Below are 20,684 nucleotides of genomic sequence, written 5' to 3' on the forward strand. Positions count from 1 at the left end.
ACCCAAACAAGTAGTAGGCCAGCCTTGCCCGTGGGGTTCTCATTAAGTAAAATCTCACCATCATCATTTATACACCAGCTGAGATCAAAATTTTAAATTATGAATATTTCAAATGTTCGAAAAGGTATAGTTAAGTAATACAACCTTCATGTACCTACTACCCAGTTACAGTAAAAATCCTAACATTTTCACTTGCTCCACATTTGTTAAATAGAATAGAAACTGTTGAAGCTCCCTCTATCATCTCCCTACTACATCCCTAGTATTATTCCTTCCCCTCCCTCTACTGTGGTAATACACTACCATCTATTTAGTGGTAGGACTTAGGATTCTTATGCATATTTTATACTCTTACTACATATGCAGACATCTACAGATATACTTTGCATGTTTTCAAACTCAATACTCTATACTATACACATTATTCTGCAATTTCCTTTCTTATATAACACTATGTTTGAAATTTACCCATGTTAATGCCTGTAGCTCTAGTTCAGGAGTTGGCAATTTTTTTCTGTTAAGGACCAGTCAGAAAATAATTTAGTTTTTGTGGGTGGTTATGGTCTGTCACAGCTATTCATTTCTGCTGTGGTAGTGCAAAAGCAGTCAAAGATAATGTACAAATGAATCAGTGTGGCTGTGTTCCAATAAAACTTATTTACAAAAATAGTAAGCCAGATTCACCAACCACTGCTCTAGTTCATCCATTTTCAGTGCTTTACAGAACTCTATTGTGTAATGTTACCATGATTTATCACCCAGTCTCCTGCTTATGAACATTTAGGTTGTTTCCAAACTTTCACTTACAAACACAATATTTACAAACAAAGGTGCAGTGAGTCTTATATATTTCCTTGTGCATGTGGGTGATTCCGCAGGGGTCATATTTGGGAACAAAAGTTTTTCTTTTTTTTTTGAGACAGGGCCTCGCTTTGTTGCCCAGGCTAGAGTGAGTGCTGTGGCGTCAGCCTAGGTCACAGCAACCTCAAACTCCTGGGCTCAAGCAATCCTGCTGCCTCAGCCTCCTGAGTAGCTGGGACTACAGGCATGCACCACAGGCATGTCCGGCTAATTTTTTTCTCTATATATTAGTTGGCCAATTAATTTCTTTCTATTTATAGTAGAGACGAAGTCTCACTCTTGCTCAGGCTGGTTTCGAACTCCTGACCTCAAGCAATCTGCTCGCCCCGGCCTCTCAGAGTGCTAGAATTACAGGCGTGAGTCACCGCACCCAGCCAGAGAACAAGAGTTTTAACTTCACTAGTTATTATAAAATTGTTATTCAAAGCAGTTGATTCAATTTATACGTCAACTAACAGTGTATGGAAGTCCTCATTTTCCCACACTTTTGCTAATGTCGTTGTTAGGCTTTTTAATTTTTGCCAGTTTGGTAAGTGTGAAATGTTTATCTCATTATTTTACTTCTATGAGAGATATTCAGTATCCTTTATAAACTCATTAGCTATTCAGGTTTCTACATCTGTAAATTACATAACATTTTTTCCATTTTCCATTTGGTTGTCTTTTATTGTGGAATATTGTGAATAGTGATCTTTTCCAGTTATATAGGTGGCCAATATCTTCCCCTAGTCTGTGGCTTGTTTTTCACTTTACCTACGGTATCTTTTACTATTCAAGACTTCTATATTTCAATATTAACTGTTAATATAAAATTGATATTTTCCTTCCTGATTTTTCTGTGGCTCAAGAAATCTTTCCCTACTCCAAATTTACATATTTCAGATTTTCTTCTAAATGTGCAAAAGTTTTGCTTTTCTCAGACTTTTAATTAACCTAGAATTGATCTTTGTGCATGTACTGAAGTATGGATTGAACTTCAGTTTTTCCATATGGATGAGTTGTCCAAGTAACATAAAAAATAATCCATCCTTTCCTCGTTAATTTGTAATGCAACCTCTTTTGTGTATCAGCTTTTCTATAATTCAGGCTTTCTAGTGTTTGTTTTTTCATCTTTATATCAGTACTAATAATTACCTGTCTTAAATATTTCAGCTTTAGAGATCTTAATATCTGACAAGGCATGTGTTTCCCCTTTCTTCAAAAATTTCTAAGTTACTCCTGCCTCTTTGCTTTTCCATAAAAACTTTACCATTAACTTTTTGAGTGCCCTCAAAAAAACCTGTTTGGATATTGATTCAAAATACACTGAATCAATGAATAAACTGGGAAGAGGTGGCACTGGGTCTTCATATCAATAAATATAGTCAAACCACTCCATTTTTGTAATTTTTCTATATGAAGATTACTCTTAGGTATTAATTTTCATTGCTAATTTTGAATAACATGTTATAATTGATTACTAGTTTATAGGAAAACTATTGATGTTTCTCTTCTAACCTTGATGAAGCCTCACTAGTTCCAAGTTTGTTGGTTCTCTTGGATTTTCTTTATAGACGATTACATTGTCTTCAAATAGGGATAGTTTGGTCTTTTCTTTCTAATACTTACAGCTCTTATTTCTTTTTTGTTTTTTCTCTTATTGAAATGGTTAAGTCCTCCAGTATAGTGTTGAACAAAAATATGGTTAGTGGACATCAATGTCTTGTTCTTGAATTCAATGAGAACACTTTTTTAGTTTGATCATTATGTATGATGTTTGCAATAGGGTTTTTATCAATCTCCTTTATCAACTCAGAGAAAATTCCCTTCTATTTCTATTTGTTTTTGTAATGAATATTAGATTTATTGAGTTTTCTTGGCTTCTAAGATGATCATATAGTTTTGAAAAATCTTTAACTGGTTAATTTGGTATTACATTCATCTTTCTGATGTTGAACCACACTTACATTCCTAGGATAAATCCTATTTAGACTCTACTAACTACTTCATTTGATTTGTGAGCTTTAAAAAACATTTTTTTCATTTCTATTTATAAGATTGAAAAATACACTTTTCTTATTTTGTCCTTCTTGGGATGTTTTTTTTTTAAGTTGTAATCTTAATTAAGAACTGGGCTACTTTTCCTCTTTTTCTTATTTCTGAAAATTTCCAATTACAATAAGAATGATCTATTCTTTTAGGTGTTGATAATATGCGCTTAAAAACCTCTGGGCCTAATGTCTTTCAAACAGCAAAACATGTCATTTTGAGTGCCTTTTTTCTTTTCTGAGATGCAGTCTCACTCTCTCAGCCAGGCTGGAGTGCACTGGTATCATCACAGCTCACTGCAACCACAAACTCCTGGGCTCAAGCGATCCTCCTGAGTAGCTGGGACTATAGGTGTGTTCCAATACATCTAGCTAATTTGTCTATTTTTTGTAGAGATGAGGTCTTGCTAAGTTGCTCAGGCTACTCTAGAACACCTGACCTCAAGCAATCCTCTTGCTTTGGCCTCCCAAAGTGCTAGGATTACAGGTATGAGCCACTGTGTCCAGCTGCTATTATTTTTTAAAAAATGGTTATTCATTTATTTAGTTTTCTACTTTTTATGAGTCTATTTTGGTAATTACATTTTTCTACAGAATTTCCATTTCATTAGCTTTAAAATTTAACTGAAGTTGTTTGGAACATATTCTTTTACACATTTCAAATATCTCTATATTTTTAACGATGTCCACTTTTATTGCTAATATTATTTGCTAGTATCTTTTCACTTTTTTCCTTGCTCAGTCCTGCTCTAGATTTTTTAATAAAATTTCCTTTTCAAAGAAATAGCTTTTGTTTTTTCGCTGATGTATTCTATAATTTTTGTTCTATTTCATTAATTTGTGCTATTACTTCTGCTATTTTCTTGAGGTTTATTCTGTACTTTTTCTAGCTTCTTCTGTTGAATGTTCAATTTGTCATTCTTTCCTGATTTTTTTCATTAATTCATATAAAGCCATAAGTTTCCTTTTATGTCTCACTTTATTTGTAACCTACACCTGACATATCTTTTCTGTAATTACAATTTTGATACATAACATATTCATAACAAATTTGGAATATCCATTATGATTTCTTCTTTAACTCCTAGGGAATGCATTTATGTTTCCACACATTTGCCTCTTTTTAAGCTATTCTTTTTGTAGTTCCAATTTTATAGTTCTACTTTAACTGTAGCCAGAGAACATATTCTGCATGATATGTAACCTTGGAAATTTGCTAAGACTTCCTTTATGACCTGGTACATAGTCAAATTTTGTGAATGCTCCATGTAGACACAAAAAGAATATTGCCTCTACTTGTTTTGTACAGGTTTCCACCTATACTACATTAAGCTTATTACTTTTATTGTTCAAATCTTCCATATACTTACTAATCTTTGGTCTACCTGATCCACCAGTTTTTGATGGAAGAATTTAAAAATACCCCACTGTAACTGTCCATATGCTAACTTCTCATAATTTTGTAAGTTATGCTTAATATATTTTGAGAACATATTGTGGATTTAAGTTCATGAGGTTCATGATATCTCTTTAGTGGTTTGTTCATTTACTATGTAGTTTTTTTATCCTATTTATGCCTTGGATCTTACATTCTATTTTATTTGGTATTTCTATAGCTTTTTGTTGTTGTTGCTGGTCTTAGCCTGGTATGTCTCTTTCCATACTAATATTTCCATCTTTTTAAATAGTTTTGTTTTAGGTATGTATCCCTTGTGGATACAAATTATTACATGCTCCACATTCCATTTATTAAATTTCTTTTCCACATGTTTTAAGCTTCTTAGGTCTGCTTTTCTTCCTTATTAATGCAAATCAGCGGAATTACAGACCTTAGCTATGCACAGCAAATGAACTAGGAAGGGATAAAATTCTGAGATGTAAAACTCATTAAAGGATGCTGCTGCTGCCCCTTGGAAGACAAATATATCAAAGGCAGTCTGGTGCATGTAAAGCTCAGAGCATCTGTGTAAATGTAAATCTATTTACTTTTGAGCCCTTAGTGAAGTAGGGTGAACAAAAAGACCTTCTACCCACCTTATCTGAGCTAGTTCAGAATATTTCCTTTCCTTAAAAATACAAGTACTCTAGTATAATCTCTAGTTTGCCTAATAATTTAATAATTTCTTCTGTTGACTGTCAGAGTCATTTTTTTTTCTTTTGTGAGGAAACCCATGTGAATTGTGTCAGGAAGTAGGATGATGGAAAAGGAGCATGGCTGCTGGAGTTACATATTTCTCAAAAAAAAAAAAAAAAAAGAGATGAGTATGTAAAAAAAAAAAAAACCCAATTATACAGTTTCTACTGTATATAACCCTGATCAGAACTGTATGTCATGAGAGAGTTCCGGGAAAGTACAAAATCTCTCAAGTGTACTGGATTACCATTTTAAATTGTTTAAAGGCACCACTAAGTACTTACGTAATCCTGGATAAGGTGTTAAAAATCTCTCTAGACTATTAAGAAATCAAGCCCAAACTCCAGATGTTATGAATATACCTATTCTACTCCTAGTCTGGGAAAAAATAAAGGTTTCACCATCATTATAATTACAAAAGAGAGCCATAATTTAAACTTCTAATTTTCACAAATCGATTAGTTGCTAAATTAGGGTTTAGAAGACTAAACTGTGAAATAGCTATTTGGAGTAAGTACTTTCCATATATCTTATTCAACTAAATGATAAAACATTTGGTTTCTAAGAAAAGAAATGTATAAAACAATTGTATAAAAACAACTGAATTATAAATTTAAATAGTATTCCTATTTTCCAGTAATTATTTTTTCTTTCTTTTTAAAGACAGGGTCTCATTCTGTTGTCCAGGCTGGAGTGCAATGGTGCAATCATAGCTCACTGCAACTATGAACTTTTGGGCTTCTGCTTCAGCCTCTGAAGTAGCTAGGACTATAGGTTGTGTGTCACCACAGCCAGCTAATTTTTTTTTGTAGAGATGGCATCTTGCTATGTTGCCCAGGCTGGTCTTGAACTGCTGAGCTCAAGCAATCCTCCCACCTCAGCCTCCCCAAGTGCTGGGATTACAAGCATGAGCCACTGTGCCTGACCATTTTGCAATAATTCTTTAAATACTTTCTTTCAAAAATAAGTTCTTAAGAAAAATGAAAATTCTAATTTTAGTCTAAAGGTCTCAGGTGTCCTTGCTGAGTTATAAAAAAAAGACATTGTCCACTGAAGGCAGGAGCTGTCAGGTCTCAACCCTTTTTAGTAGAAAAGCAACTTAAAGATACAGTCACAAATTAAAGGCTGTTAAGAAACTTTCTGTTCTAATACAGTTATATGTCACGTAAAGACGGGGATACATTCTGAGAAATGAATCATCAGGCAATTGTGTCACCGTGTGAACATCCTAGAGTGTACTTACACACACCTAGATGGTACAGCCTGTTGCTCTCTAGGCTACAAGCCTGTAGAGCATGACACTGTGCTGAATACTGTAGGCAAGTATAACACAATGGTAAGTATTTGTATATCTAAACACAGAAAACATACAGTAAAATAGTTATAATGTTACGGCACCACCATTGTATAAGGGGTCTGTCGTTGACTGAAAAGTCTTTATGTGGCACATAACTGTACTTTTAAGAAGATTTAGAGGATTGTAATACTCCTCAGTAAAATAAATATGAAAACTTTAAATTTTGATCCCATTTTCCTTAATACTCTTAATTAATGTAAAACATAAACTCTTTAATGTTTTACATTAGTGTAGTTTTTAAGTTTTGGGTTTAAAAATTGGCTTTATGGGCCGGGCGCTGTGGCTCACGCCTGTAATCCTAGCTCTTGGGAGGCCGAGGCGGGCGGATTGCTCAAGGTCAGGAGTTCAAAACCAGCCTGAGCAAGAGCGAGACCCCGTCTCTACTATAAATAGAAAGAAATTAATTGGCCAACTGATATATATATAAAAAAAAAAATTAGCCGGGCATGGTGGCGCATGCCTGTAGTCCCAGCTACTCGGGAGGCTGAGGCAGAAGGATCACTGGAGCCCAGGAGTTTGAGGTTGCTGTGAGCTAGGCTGACACCACGGCACTCACTCTAGCCTGGACAACAAAGCAAGACTCTGTCTCAAAAAAAAAAAAAAAAAAAAATTGGCTTTATGCCTCTTCTTTGATTTAACCAGAGTAAAAAAAGATGCAAACATGAAATTTTAGTAAATATAAGATTTTTTTCTGCCTACAAAAGGCTAAATTAAATGGAATTTCTTAAATAATACAGGTTATTGTGTTGTTACCTATATTAACATTTAGGATTATTAAAGTATAAATATGGGTGAACAACTAAATCAAGCTGTGATTAAATAGCCAATGTTTAGATACTAGTTTTCATAAACCTCAGACAATACTGCAAATTATGTGAATCTACAGAATATTCCTATACTATCTGGTAAAGTTTTAATAAACTATAATCCTAAAGAAATTTCTAAAAACATTAAAATTCAGACACAGAAAAAGTAAGTACCTAACCACTATATGATTCATGTATTTTTCTTTTCTTTTCTTTTTTTTTTTTTTGAGACAGAGTCTCGCTTGTTGCCCAGGCTAGAGTGAGTGCCGTGGCGTCAGCCTAGCTCACAGCAACCTCAAACTCCTGGGCTCAAGCAATCCTGCTGCCTCAGCCTCCCGAGTAGCTGGGACTACAGGCATGCGCCACCATGCCCGGCTAATTTTATATATATATTAGTTGGCCAATTAATTTCTTTCTATTTATAGTAGAGACGGGGTCTCGCTCTTGCTCAGGCTGGTTTTGAACTCCTGACCTTGAGCAATCCGCCCGCCTCAGCCTCCCAGAGTGCTAGGATTACAGGCGATTCATGTATTTTTAACCTACGTATCTTCGACTATATATACGAACATGTTTGTTCTTGATACTCAAATTAAGGCGACAAAGTAAATCAGTTAATGTAATTAAATGTAATATAATCAAACATCCTTGATAGAATTGTTTTAAAAACTAAGGCCAGGTGGCTCACGCCTGTAATCCTAGCACTCTGGGAGGCCCAGGCAGGCGGATTGCTCAAGGTCAGGAGTTCAAAACCAGCCTGAGCAAGAGCGAGACTCTGTCTCTACTATAAATAGAAAGAAATTAATTGGCCAACTAATATATATAAAAAATTAGCCGGGCATGGTGGCGCATGCCTGTAGTCCCAGCTACTCGGGAGGCTGAGGCAGGAGGATCGCTTGAGCCCAGGAGTTTGAGGTTGCTGTGAGCTAGGCTGACGCCCCGGCACTCATTCTAGCCTGGGCAACAAAGTGAGACTCTGTCTCAGAAAGAAAAAAGAAAAAAAAAACAACAAACTAGTATTAAGCTTTAAAGATTAAACATTGATCTAGCTTTTGATTTAAAGTGAAAAAGAAAAAGTAAAAAAAAAAATTAAACATTGATCTATTAAAACACGCATATCAAGGTATTTTGAGTTAATAAATACTTGTGTAAAACAGAGGAGGGAGACTGATTAACTTAGAGAGAAAAAAATTTTTTGCCCCTAGGTATGTAGTTTGTTCTCAAAGGTAATAAAATGTTTTTTTCCCTCTATATATTCTGTCCAGGAGTCAGTAGTTATTGCCCTCATCAGAAAACATTTTCTTTTCAAAAGTCTGTTAACGTTTATAAATATAATGACTTCATTATGCCCACGGACTGTTGTAAAAATGTAAAAAAGTTCTCATTTCTAGAGGACCTAAAACTTTTATAACAGTCTTTCTGCTGTAGCAATCATTTATTTCTATTACTTTGGCTAACAACCAGGTGGGCCATTTCTTAGTCTATCTTTGCTTTTAACTTTCTTATAAGCAAATGACCAGTCTCCTCTGCCAAGCCTTTCAGATTGTCCTCCAAAATTAGGCTCCCAATTCAGAGCCTACATTGGCAGGGTATCTTCTGTACCCTGATTTGTCTTTTCCTAGATGGCTGCTACTTGGTAGCATCAAAGACTTTCCTCTCTTATCTTGCTTGTATAACCATGGCTGCACTCACATACAGAGGTAGTTCTAAAAATAATTATGAATCATGAGTATGCTCTAAATTTTCTAATATGCTCAATGATATTTAAAGAGCTTTTCTATTTTTCAGGCCTACAGAGTACAAAGTGTCACAATAAAGAGGGTAACTCATGTTTTTTGCCCTGCGGACCACTTCAAGTCAATTTTATTTATATTAAAAAAATGTCAATCTTATGAAAAGGTTTTAGTGTATTTACCTTTTCAGGATAGGTGGAAGCATACATGCTAAGACTAAAGTGACTGTCCATAAAACACTGTGAATTGCAAAGTTTGTAAAGCCCTTAAGATTCAATGCCTTCACTGCCCACAGAACTTGGATTCAGCAGATAGTCAAACATTAAAATGGAATTCTGAAAAAGAAACTAAGCCTAGAGTTTGTACATAATTCAACTAAAATGGCTGGAAAGATTGCCTATAGCTTGTATGACAATGAGATCTATAGTAATCAGAAGCCTTAGTTTCTTTCTCTCCTCATGAAATAATAACACTTGGCCAAAAAGGTTTCCATTACTTCCCCAGTGGCCACCCAAAGCACAACATCAATGTACCATAAATAACACTGTGTTAGATTTTTTCAAAGCAAGAATCATGTCTGTCAAATTATTCTAATCACAACTGTTTGAGAAACCCTACCAGTTGACTAGGATGGATGGTGTCAAGACATAAAGCCTGATGACTTTTATACCAAGATTTGTCAATGGAAAATCTTATTGAGAACTGCTGAGTGCTAACATGGTTTTAAAAGTAGGTATAAGGCCATCCATCTTGGATTTATAAGAAAATATCAGCCTCACTCTTTTAACAGGTTTTTGCAATTTATTTCTTTTGCTATTAATTTCTTTTCCTCCCTGGGAACATGGACCGATCGATCTAGTTTCTACTTAACTTTCAGACGATAGTAACAACCTGCAGGGAAGTTCACAGTAGAGTCCTGGAACTACCTGGAGGGCTGGCTCTGTCTCTGGCCTGCAGACAAGGAAAACTCAAGCTATCTTCCAGAGCTGTCAAAAAACTTCCTAGACCTGTTTAAAGTTAGTCCCATAGTGAACACAACTGAGGAGACTATAAAAAAAGTGTAGGTGGTTAGCCTGCCTGCTGGTCAACAGGAGGGTCTTGTTTCTGACTTCATTTACTCCTAACCAGGCTGTAACAGGTCCCATAAAGCAATAGACCTATCTTTGCCTTTACTATATAAAGATTCGGCCTTAGGTACCTCTCAAATGGATACGGAAGAGAGAACTTAAGGCAGAGCCACAGTATTGGTTGTTTTTTAAAAGTTCCTGGCAGTAAGAAACTATGACCAAAAGTCCTAATTAGAGCCTCTTCACACCAAGCAGAGACTGAGCAGAATGAGAATTCTCTTTTCTCCATAAAAAAAGAACGGCCTAATTACCACACCGGGGTCAAACAGTGCGTGACTATGGGTAACCACCTTGGTAACTGCTAGCTACTATTTCACCTAATCTTTTTCATTTGGTCATTAAGTCTCAAATGAAAAGTGAAGAGGATTTATCATTCAGAAGGACTGGCTGAAGCCTATACCTAGTTACTGTTACTATACATTTTTCAGAGAACTCAAAGATACAAAAACACATTCCTTTAACCATCATGTTAATTAAAGTTTCTGTGTATGACCTCAGACTAACCTTAAAGAAGGTTACTTGTCCACTCCATTAAAAAAGTAAAAGGCCAGGCTTGGTGGCTCATGCCTGTAATCCTAGTACTTTGGGAGGTTGAGGCAGGAGGATCGCTTGAGGCCAGGAGTTCAAGGCCAGCCTGAGCAAGTGTAAGACCCTGTCTTTACAAAAAATAGAAAAATTAGCCAGGCATGGTGGTGCACGGTTGTGGCCCCAGACACTGGGGAGGCTGTGGCAGGATGACTGCTTAAGCCCAGGAGTTTGAGGCTGCAGTGAGCTATGATCACACCACTGTACTCTAGCCCAGGCAACAGGACAAGGTCCTATCTCAAAAAAATAAATAAATAAAAGAAAACACACACACACACAGATGTTTCAGCACTATATTTAGCAACTGATATCTAGGGGAAACTTCTAAGAAAGAAGGTACAGGCCAGGCATGGTGGTTTACACCTGTAATCCTAGCACTCTGGGAGGCTGAGACAGACTGCTTGAGGTCATGAGTTCAAGACCAGCCTCAGCAACATCGAGACCCCAACTCTACTGAAAATAGAAAGAAATTAGCCAGACTACTAAAAATAGAAAAAATGGGCATGGTGGGGCACGTCTGTAGTCCCTTGGGAAGCTGAGGCACAAGGATTGACTGAGCCCAGGAATTTGAGGTTGCATGACCTACTCTGATGCCATGGCATTCCACTCTCGCCGGAGTAACAGAATGAAACTATCTCAAAAAAAAAAAAAAAAAAAAAAAAAAACCCAGAAAGAAGGTACAATAACTTACAAAGACTCCTATTTTATTTGTGGAACCTATGCCTTCCGGTAGTTGCCACATGATTTGCCTGTCTCTAACTATAAAATTATATCATCCTTGCCATGCATCATTTTCTGGCTCTCTCTAAGGAAAAGTCTGACCACCTTCATGTAAGCAAAACATGGTGCTTCTGGGTAATAATAATCCCACTGGCATGGGTCACGGGCCCTCCTGCAACGGTAAGATCTAACTATGTAATGGCAAGACCACTTCTCTAAAACTGCTCACCAATGAAATGACAGGTGATAAAATTATGCTCCAAATAATCATAGCTTTAGATTTCACTTTAGCTACTTCTTACCGGCAAGAAATAAGGTACCAATATCTCTGAAAAAAATGAGTGCTTTTCCATGATTTAGCAAATCTACATCAAAAGAAAGTTGAAAGTAACATCAGACCAGAGATTGGCATGTATTCAGGGGGGATGGCTTTTTTTTGGGAATCCTGGGATTAAAACTCTGTGTAAGGTATTTTAAGGTACAGAGATGCTGGAAAGCTTCCTTCTCATTGGGGCAGTAAAGCTTATGAAATGTTACCTACAGCATATTTTTAATGCTATAGGTAATGCATTACAAATATTTTCACTTGGATATTAAGCAGTAAACACTGGAAATACACCAGAAACATACGAAAAATGTATAAGAAGGCTCTAAATTTAAGAGAAGTTTGTTGTTTAAGAGGCAACAAAGAGGGGATGTGAAAATGCAAAACACTACATGCCTTATATTCTCTTTAGTACAATTCTTTGTGCCTTTTCTATTTTTCATAATGTAAGTTTTAAGCTTCTTAAAGCTGCTTTTACCTTCCTCATGGCATTAATTAACTAATGGAATTCTAGTGCTTAAGCTTGAAAGCCCATGCTCTCCTAACTGCTAAGTGAAAGCAAATTCACAAAGATACAGAAAAGGAAACATTAGAAAGCCAAGACTGATAAAGTAAATGGAGAATGATATGAAAGCACCAATCTCACACTCCAATATGGAGATTTCTCTGAAAATGTTTACTCCTGCTGTTTTCTATTATTATGATGTCCTTTGGCCCGGTGTGGTGGCTCACGCCTGTAATCCTAGCACTCTGGGAGGCTGAGGTGGGAGGATTGCTTGAGCTCAGGAGTGTGAGACTAGCTTAAGCAAGAGTGAGTCCCTATTTCTACCAAAAAGAAAAGAAAAGAAAAAAAAAATCAGCTGTGCATTGCATGTGCCTGTAGTCCTAGCTACCCAGGAGGCTGAGGCAGGAGGATCGCTTGAGTCCAGGAGTTGGCGGTTGCAGTGAGCTAGTGACACCACTGCACTCTACTGAAGGCAACTGAACATCCCTCCTCACAAACCTCTATTCCTTCATATTAAAAAGAAATAAAAATTAAAAAAAGATGTCCTTAGAAATGTTACTTGTACAAAAAAAAAATCTTTTAAGACATCCACAAAGTTGAAATGTCCTAGGAAATATACTCATAATGCCTAAAAGTATACAATTCTTACTGGTTGTTTATTTTGTAACTTTTTTGTTCTCAAAATAAAATTGACACCTTAGCTTTCTGAAAGGTGTATGTCTTTGAGAAGCAAAGAGAAGAACTTTGGGATTGTCTTCCCCTCTTCCACACAGGTAAGAGTTTTGAATTCCTTACTCAACCAAAAAGAGTTTATGTTTCTTTCAAATTAACAAGTAGAGCTGGAATTTAAAAAATCCAATCTGATAATGTCTTATTAGGTAAATTAAATCAGTTTATACCTATTATTACCCATATATTTGGACTCATTTCTACCTTCCCTTTTGTTCCTTTTTCCTTCCCTTCCTGCTGTCTTTGGATTTATAAAGTAATCTAGGTTCCTCCCTGCCTCCCTTTTGATCTGTTTGCTGTTTGGGAGCAAGAGGTTGGTTTTCTTTCAGTAGTTACTCTTTTAATTTACATAAAAAGTCTAAAGTTATTCAGCCTTCCTTTCTTACTCCTGAAGATTACAAGGACTATAATAAGTTTAAATTATTCATTAAACATCTCTGCTTTCCCCTCCCATATTGTTTCTGCTGTCATTTAGTGAAGTCCCACATTAATAAAAATCTGTTTAATTATAAAAAATTTTTTAAATCACTTGTTAGGACTTTGTTTTTATAGTCAAAGGTAAATTTACTGTCATACTTTTCAAGTTTTGTGCTCACCATTGTTTTTTGTATCCCACTCCTTTCTTATGGGTTCAATTTCCTTCTTCCTGAAGAACATCCTTTAGTGTTTCTCAAAGTGAGGGTCATTGAGTGGAAAGTTTTCCCAATCTTTGAATAAAAATGTCTTTCTTTCATCCAGTCTTAAGTGCATTTAGCTGGGCATGAAATTCTAGATTGAAAGTTATTTTTTTCTCAGCACTTTAATATTTCTCCACTGTCTTCTGATATTGATGTTTGATATCTATCATAAATCTACTAATAGTCAAATAGCTGTTCCTTCCCAGTATATCTTTTTTATCCTTTGGTGGCTTTAAGGTTTCCTCTGTATTCCTAGAGTTACAGTATGATGTGCTGAAGTGTGGATTTATATTTCTTTATCCTGCTTGGTAGTTGTAGCATCCTTTAAAGCTGAGGACTTGGGTCTTCCTTCAATTCTTTTCAATAGTTTCTCTACCATTCCCTCCATTTTGTTCTCTGGAAATCCTATTAGACAGATGTTGGAAATGCTCAATCTATTCTTCATGGCTTTTAATTGCTCTTTCACTTAAAAAAAAATCTGCCTCTTTGTGCTGCATTCTGGATGAAGTTCTCATCACTATCTCCAATTCACTAGTTCTCTTTTCATCCACGTCTAATCTATAGTTTAATTCTGTGTGCTGTGCTTTGGTTTCAATGATTATTACTTTAAAATTTCCAAGACATCCAATCCATAGTCATAATCAACAGTCCTAGTTTCTTCCTGCCTGCTTCTGTTTTATGATTTCTTGCTCTCTTTCAGTAGATGCTATCTCGTCAATTATCTTTTTGAGTATCCAAAACAAATACAAAGTCTTGATCATGCTGTGTTTTTCCTCTGGCATAAATATATGTATATCCCAATAGCTGATTTTGCTGGTGATATTTCTTAGTATTAGATTTCTTTATGGATTTTGGAATTTTAATTTATCAAAGAGTTTTAAATGTGAGCCTTTTCTTTTGGGATATTTGTTTACTTCTCCTTCTTTACCTGTCTGTGTACACCCTTTCCTGTCTAGCAGTTTTGCATTTGCTTCTGCCAGGGCCCCTGGGCCCAAATCTGGAAAAAGTCTTATGGTGACTTTTTGGAGCAGCTATTTCCTGAGTATACTGGGATATCACATATCCGGTCACTGAGCAAGAAGATGGATACAAAGCTGTGTCTTTGTTATCCCTAGGACTGCAACTTCCTATAAAACCATAGCCCTTGGCAAAAGATTGGCAATATTTTTTTTAGTTTCTTTTCAAAAGTGAGTAAAGTTCCGGCCCAGTCCCTGGCTTCAAGTAGTGTATCTGGCTCTGGCCCCTGGTCCCACATGGAGCACATTTGGTCTCTGTTACTTATAGTCAAACTCCTGGGTGCAAACCACCTGCTCTGGATAGAGTCCAGCAGGCCAAGGCTTCAGTTTTGCCCACTACTTGGCATTTCTCGTCCACAAAGATATTTATCTTGTTTTTGGAAGTCCAGCTTTGTATTTTTTGTTTTCTCTTTTTACACTTTACCTGTCACTGCTATGTGTCTGGAGCAAAGGACTGAGTTGAAACATAAGCTCAATGTGCCATCTAACTAGAAAATTTACACAATCCAGTACCATTATATTTGAACAAAATTTACTTATTAAAAATGTATAAGCAAGATTAACAGGGAACTTTTAAATCTCTTATTTATACCTAGATGATAAACTAATTACAAAATATTATTTCCATAAATGCAAATTAAATTCTAACTTGAGGTTTAAAATATATATACTTGAAAGTAATTAAACTGCATTTATTCCAAAATACATCTACAAAACAGACTTAATGTAGAATAGCCTCTTTCACCTTTGATATCAAATTAATTCTACTTGTGCAAGGAAGAAATGGGACTCTAGCTTTAACCAAAAATAACTTAAGAAATATTTCTATTCAAGTTAACATAAAATGGCAATCAGCTAAATAGAAATAAAACATAACTGTTTCTTATTATGCTTAGTGAAAAAGAAAAGATTTATACCTTTTCACTTGTTAAAAATTTTGCAAAATATACATGCTCTCCTCCTGTTTTCAATTCTTCCATCTTTTTCCTTGAGGCCTGAGTATCATCTAATTTATAACTTTTAAAAACAGCTAAAACTTCTTCAGAATACTGCAAAATAAAAATATTAGTTAGTTTTACTTGAACTGTTGCCCCAAAATTTGTTCATTGTCTTTCTGTATCAAAATACCTAGAATTTACTCCCAGCCAACCAAATATATATATTGTAAGACACATTAAACAAGAAAAATTATAGCAAAATGGGGGTAAAAACTATTTTGTATGAGATTTCATGGTATTGTAAAAGTAAAAATAAACTCTCCTAAAGAAACATGATTTCTTATGAAGTTACTGTAAAGGGCTGAGAAAGAAATGCTTTGAGAACACACAGAAATTTACCAGTGAAATTGTTTATCCAGCTGTGAAAACTCTCAAGCATTTATTTTAAAGACTATGACCAAATAAAACAATGATGTCAAATTCTCTCCACTTGGAAGACAATTCCAGGTGATTTCTACTAAATAATTACCCTGAATTTGGATGGTGTCCTTCGCTCACCAAAAAACTGCATGTAAAATAGACTCTTAAAAATAACATAGTGGCTCACACCTGTAATCCTTACACTCTGGGAGGCCGAGGCAGGTGGATTGCTCAAGGTCAGAAGTTCTAAACCAGCCTGAGCAAGACCGAGACCCCCGTCTCTACTAAAAAAAAAATAGAAATTAATTGGTCAACTAAAAATGTATAGAAAAAATTAGCCAGGCAGGGTGGTGTGTGCCTGTAGTCCCAGCTACTCAGGAGGCTAAGGCAGTAGGATTGCTCAAGCCCAGGAGTTTGAGGTTGCTGTGAGCTAGGTTAACGCCACGGCACTCACTCTAGCCTGGGCAACAAAGCAAGACTCTGTCTCAAAAAATAATAATAATAATAATAATAACAACAACATAGAATACATACATGTAACTTTAAGAGCTACCTATTTATATTGGATTTAGGTTTTATCAAAAAAGGACAACTGATCTTTAAGTACCAAGAAAAATAAAAAGAGTCAATTCTTTTAAAACAGGGGTTGGCACACTTTTTCTGTAAAGGACCAGATAGTAGGTATTTTAGGTTTTGTGGGCTCATAGAGTCTCAGCTGCAACCATTCAGCTATGCCATTATAGCACAAAAACAGCCACAGATTGCAGATAAATGAGTGGTCATGGTTGTATTCCAATAAACTTTGTTTAGAAAGCGATAGGTTGGATTTGGCCAAAGGCCATAGTTTGAGGACCCCTGTTTTAAAAGGATAGCTGAAATAATTTTGTGCAAAGACAGAATGTATTATAAAAAAATTATCAATTTATGCTGACAACATTTACTATATATATAAAAAACTCAAGGCTGTAATCACTAACTTTTAAATACCCAGGTGATTTATAAGCTACTTTATAAAATCAGTGGTTTAAATATTCATTTATAATTTATTGTACAATGTATACATTTCATAACATATATTGTGAAATAAGTATAAAAATATTAAGAGGAAAAATTATACAGTGTAAAGTATGATGGATAAGAGTAAGTTTTAGCTATGCAATCAGTTATAAAATATTGGGCTTTTGATAAAGTCTGACTGGCAACTTACCTTGAGGAAAGTTTTCCATGAAATCTTCTCATAGCATTGCACAGGGTTCCTAAAGTAATCCTGAAGTGACCAGAATTTTCGATACAGGTTGTAATCAATTGGAATGGAGCTAGTAAAATAAATGTTATATTGAATAAATAATTTAAATTCTTTTACAAATATCTAAATGTTCTTAACTTTTCTTGAGTCACAAACCTTTTTCAGAAGCTGATGAAAGCTATGCCCTCTTTTCCCAGAAAAGTATACAATCACAAATACTTATGTAAACTTATAAACAATTTTAGGGAACTCAAAGGCTCCAATAGGCCCTCCTTAACTATACCAGTGGAGCTCCTGAATTTTGGCTGGACACATGGTTATTCAGAATAAAAGATTATATTTCCCAAACTCTCTTGCTGCTAGGTAGGCCATGTGATTAAATTCTGGCCAGTCAGTTGGGAATGGAAGTCATATGTGCAACTTTTCGGCCATGTTTTACCATTCGCCTTTTCCTCTTCCTGCTGGCTAGCATGCAGATGTGAGGGTGAGCCATCTCACACTACAGGGTAAAGGGCAAACACCAAAGGATAGTAGAATAAGAAATTATAAGGTACCTGGGTCCCTAGACAATCTCACTGAGTAGAGCTGTCCTACCAGCCTTGGACTGCCCATTTCCAGATGGTGACATGAGAAAAAAATACATAAACTCTACGTTGTTTAATCCAGTGTTAATTTGGATCTATGTTAAAAGCTATAGGCATTATATCCTAACTACTATACCAAGAAGCTCTACTATGAGACAAACATATAAGGTATATATCAAGTTAGTATCACAAAAATAAGCACTTTCTCTAGTGACTTTATTATGGCATTACTAATCCAACTCCTAATCTGGCTATGTTACAAATCTACGATGCCAATACACATTCTTTTAATTTTTATATTTACAAGCAATCATTGAGCAACCCACATCCAAAAATCCAGAACACTTCTGGTACCAAAGCATTTTGGATAAGGGATACTCAATTTGTATTATAAAATGTTTTAATTTTTAATGTTAAAACAAACATTTCAGGCTTTTTTTAACCCCCAAAATTGCTGTTTCAGTGGAATCCTCTATATCATTCAAAACAGCCAATGAAATCTTTCAATATTACCCATACATCAAAAATGCTTGAGGTATCAACTATTTCATACTCTCAAATATCTGCAAAAATTTTCAACATTATCTCTGTAAAATTAATTTTGTCTGTGAACATTACTGTCATACTACTTCACTCCATTCTTTCGAAATAAACCTTAGTAAGCCGAACCTATAGATTACAGTCAGCATTTTCTCTAAACTTCATGGCCATACAGATACTCAAGGAGATTATAATTTTGTATGGGAAACTGGAGGTTGGTCTAGTGATCCACAGTAGTACCATGTTAAGAGTCCTGCTTTCTCTATTCTGGCCAGTACACAGAAATAAATTAATCTCCCATTCTTTATCTTTGGAATGGATACAGTTAAAATTACTTTTTTTCTGATGATTAGGGAACATCAGGGGAAATATTACAATACTTATTAAAGGATTACAGTAAAATTAAGTGAGTATAACTTTATCACATACCTTTGAAAGTTTTTTGGGGGAAGTGGTGGTTAATGTTTGAAATGTTGAAAAATGCCTTAATTTCTTATAAAGAAATTTTATATATAATTTTATATATAATATAATTTTATATATAATATAAAATAAGGGTGAGCAGAAAAGTATAAAATAATTTATTAGTCTAAAATTCAGTTTTGTACAAAAGTTAAAAAAGTATATAATTGATCTTAGAACAAAGGAAACGTATTTTTGTGAAACAGATGGAAGTACCTTTGATAAAGATTTTCATCAAAGGAAATTAATTCATATTAAGATCACAAACTATAAGTCAATATCATAGTCTTTTTAAAGAATAATTTCATTAAATTTATATCAATTGGTCTATCAGTTCAAGAAAAACATATGCACATCTATACACAGAGTAACACATCACTTATCTTACATTCACACTTCTGACAACTTCAATTATCTGCAACAAAGCTGTGAACTTAGAAGTAATTGAAAAAACTCTTGGTCTGGCCCGGGCATGGTGGCTCATGCCTGTAATCCTAGCACTCTGGGAGGCCAAGGCAGGAGGATTGCTCAAGCTCAGGAGTTTGAGATGAGCCTGGGCAAGAGTGAGACCCCATCTTCACTAAAAATAGCAAAATTAGCTGGGCATCATGGCACATGCCTGTAGTCCCAGCTACTCGGGAGGATGAGGCAGGTGGATCATTTTGAGCCCAGGAGTTTGAGGTTGCAGTGAGCTAGGATGATGCTATAGCACTCTACCTAGGTTGACAGAGTGAGACTGTCTCAGGAAAAAATAAACAACGAACCCTTGGTCTGTACGAAACAGTTGTGACAAAGTTCATGTACTTTATTTGATAAAAGAGCCTTGAAATTATGCTCACCTAGATTACAATGGCTTTGAATTACGTGTAATGTCAGGTTAATAATTTAGCAAGGTTAGCTCATTTTGATAAAAGAATTCTAACTTTGCTAGAAGGATGCAAAGCATGTGGATCTGGCTTCACAAATCAACCGTGAAGAACACTAACAACTTTTTTTTTTTTTTTTTTTTTTTTTTTTTTGAGACAGAGTCTTGCTTTGTTGCCCAGGCTAGAGTGAGTGCCGTGGCGTCAGCCTAGCTCACAGTAACCTCAAACTCCTGGGCTCAAGCGATCCTTCTGTCTCAGCCTCCCAAGTAGCTGGGACTACAGGCATGAGCCACCATGCCCGGCTAATTTTTTGTATATATATTAGTTGGCCAATTAGTTTCTTTCTATTTATAGTAGAGACGGGGTCTCGCTCTTGCTCAGGCTGGTTTCGAACTCCCGACCTCGAGCGATCCGCCCGCCTCGGCCTCCCAGAGAGCTAGGATTACAGGCGTGAGCCACCGCGCCCGGCCAACAACTTTTAATTGACCAAACTCTAGCTGCTGCCAAAAGGTTTATCAAGAACCAGCAGTATCTGAAAGAATCTAATGGACATGTTAACTTTCACTCTTCCTAACTCTTCCCCAGCAACAACTCTGAAAACAGAAAAACAATTAACTGAACATTGACTCTCTCAACAATTAAAGTAACTTCATTGACTTATAGCAATAAGATTATATGTCTGAGTTTTCTGTGGATTGAGTTTTAAAAAATCGCAGAAAGAACATTTCTAAAATATGAAAGTTGAAAAAAGAAAAGCACTATATAAATTATTTTTCCATGAAATATGACCAAGAACCAGTATTTGTATTGTTCTATACACTTAAAAAGAATGTTTTTGACACAAAATTCATTCTGAAGATTATATATACATAAAATGTGTGTGTATATACATACACATAAGATTAGACACAATGTTACTCAGTTACAACATATAAGATTGAATATAATAAATACTTCTTAAAATGTAACGGGAAATTTTGTCTCTCTCATTTCCTTCATCGCTAAATAAACTTCAAAGTTGTCTGTACT

At 35.5% G+C, this 20,684-nt stretch overlaps 1 protein-coding gene across 4 annotated transcripts in view; it reads right to left on the bottom strand.

Annotated features, from left to right (window-relative positions):
- The window catches only part of THOC1 (THO complex subunit 1), a 59,916-nt gene that overhangs the window by 14,288 nt on the left and 24,944 nt on the right, over positions 1-20,684 (bottom strand). For all 4 annotated transcript variants that reach the window (XM_012746083.3, XM_075993611.1, XM_012746082.3 and 1 more), the window contains 2 exons: positions 17,165-17,273; positions 15,517-15,648 (listed from right to left, as the gene is read on the bottom strand). In XM_012746083.3, coding sequence (XP_012601537.1) covers positions 15,517-15,648; positions 17,165-17,273 — 241 coding nt within the window. The remainder of the gene's footprint in view (positions 1-15,516; positions 15,649-17,164; positions 17,274-20,684) is intronic.

This window comes from Microcebus murinus, chromosome 17 (genome assembly GCF_040939455.1).
Source record: "Microcebus murinus isolate Inina chromosome 17, M.murinus_Inina_mat1.0, whole genome shotgun sequence".
NCBI lineage: Eukaryota > Metazoa > Chordata > Mammalia > Primates > Cheirogaleidae > Microcebus > Microcebus murinus.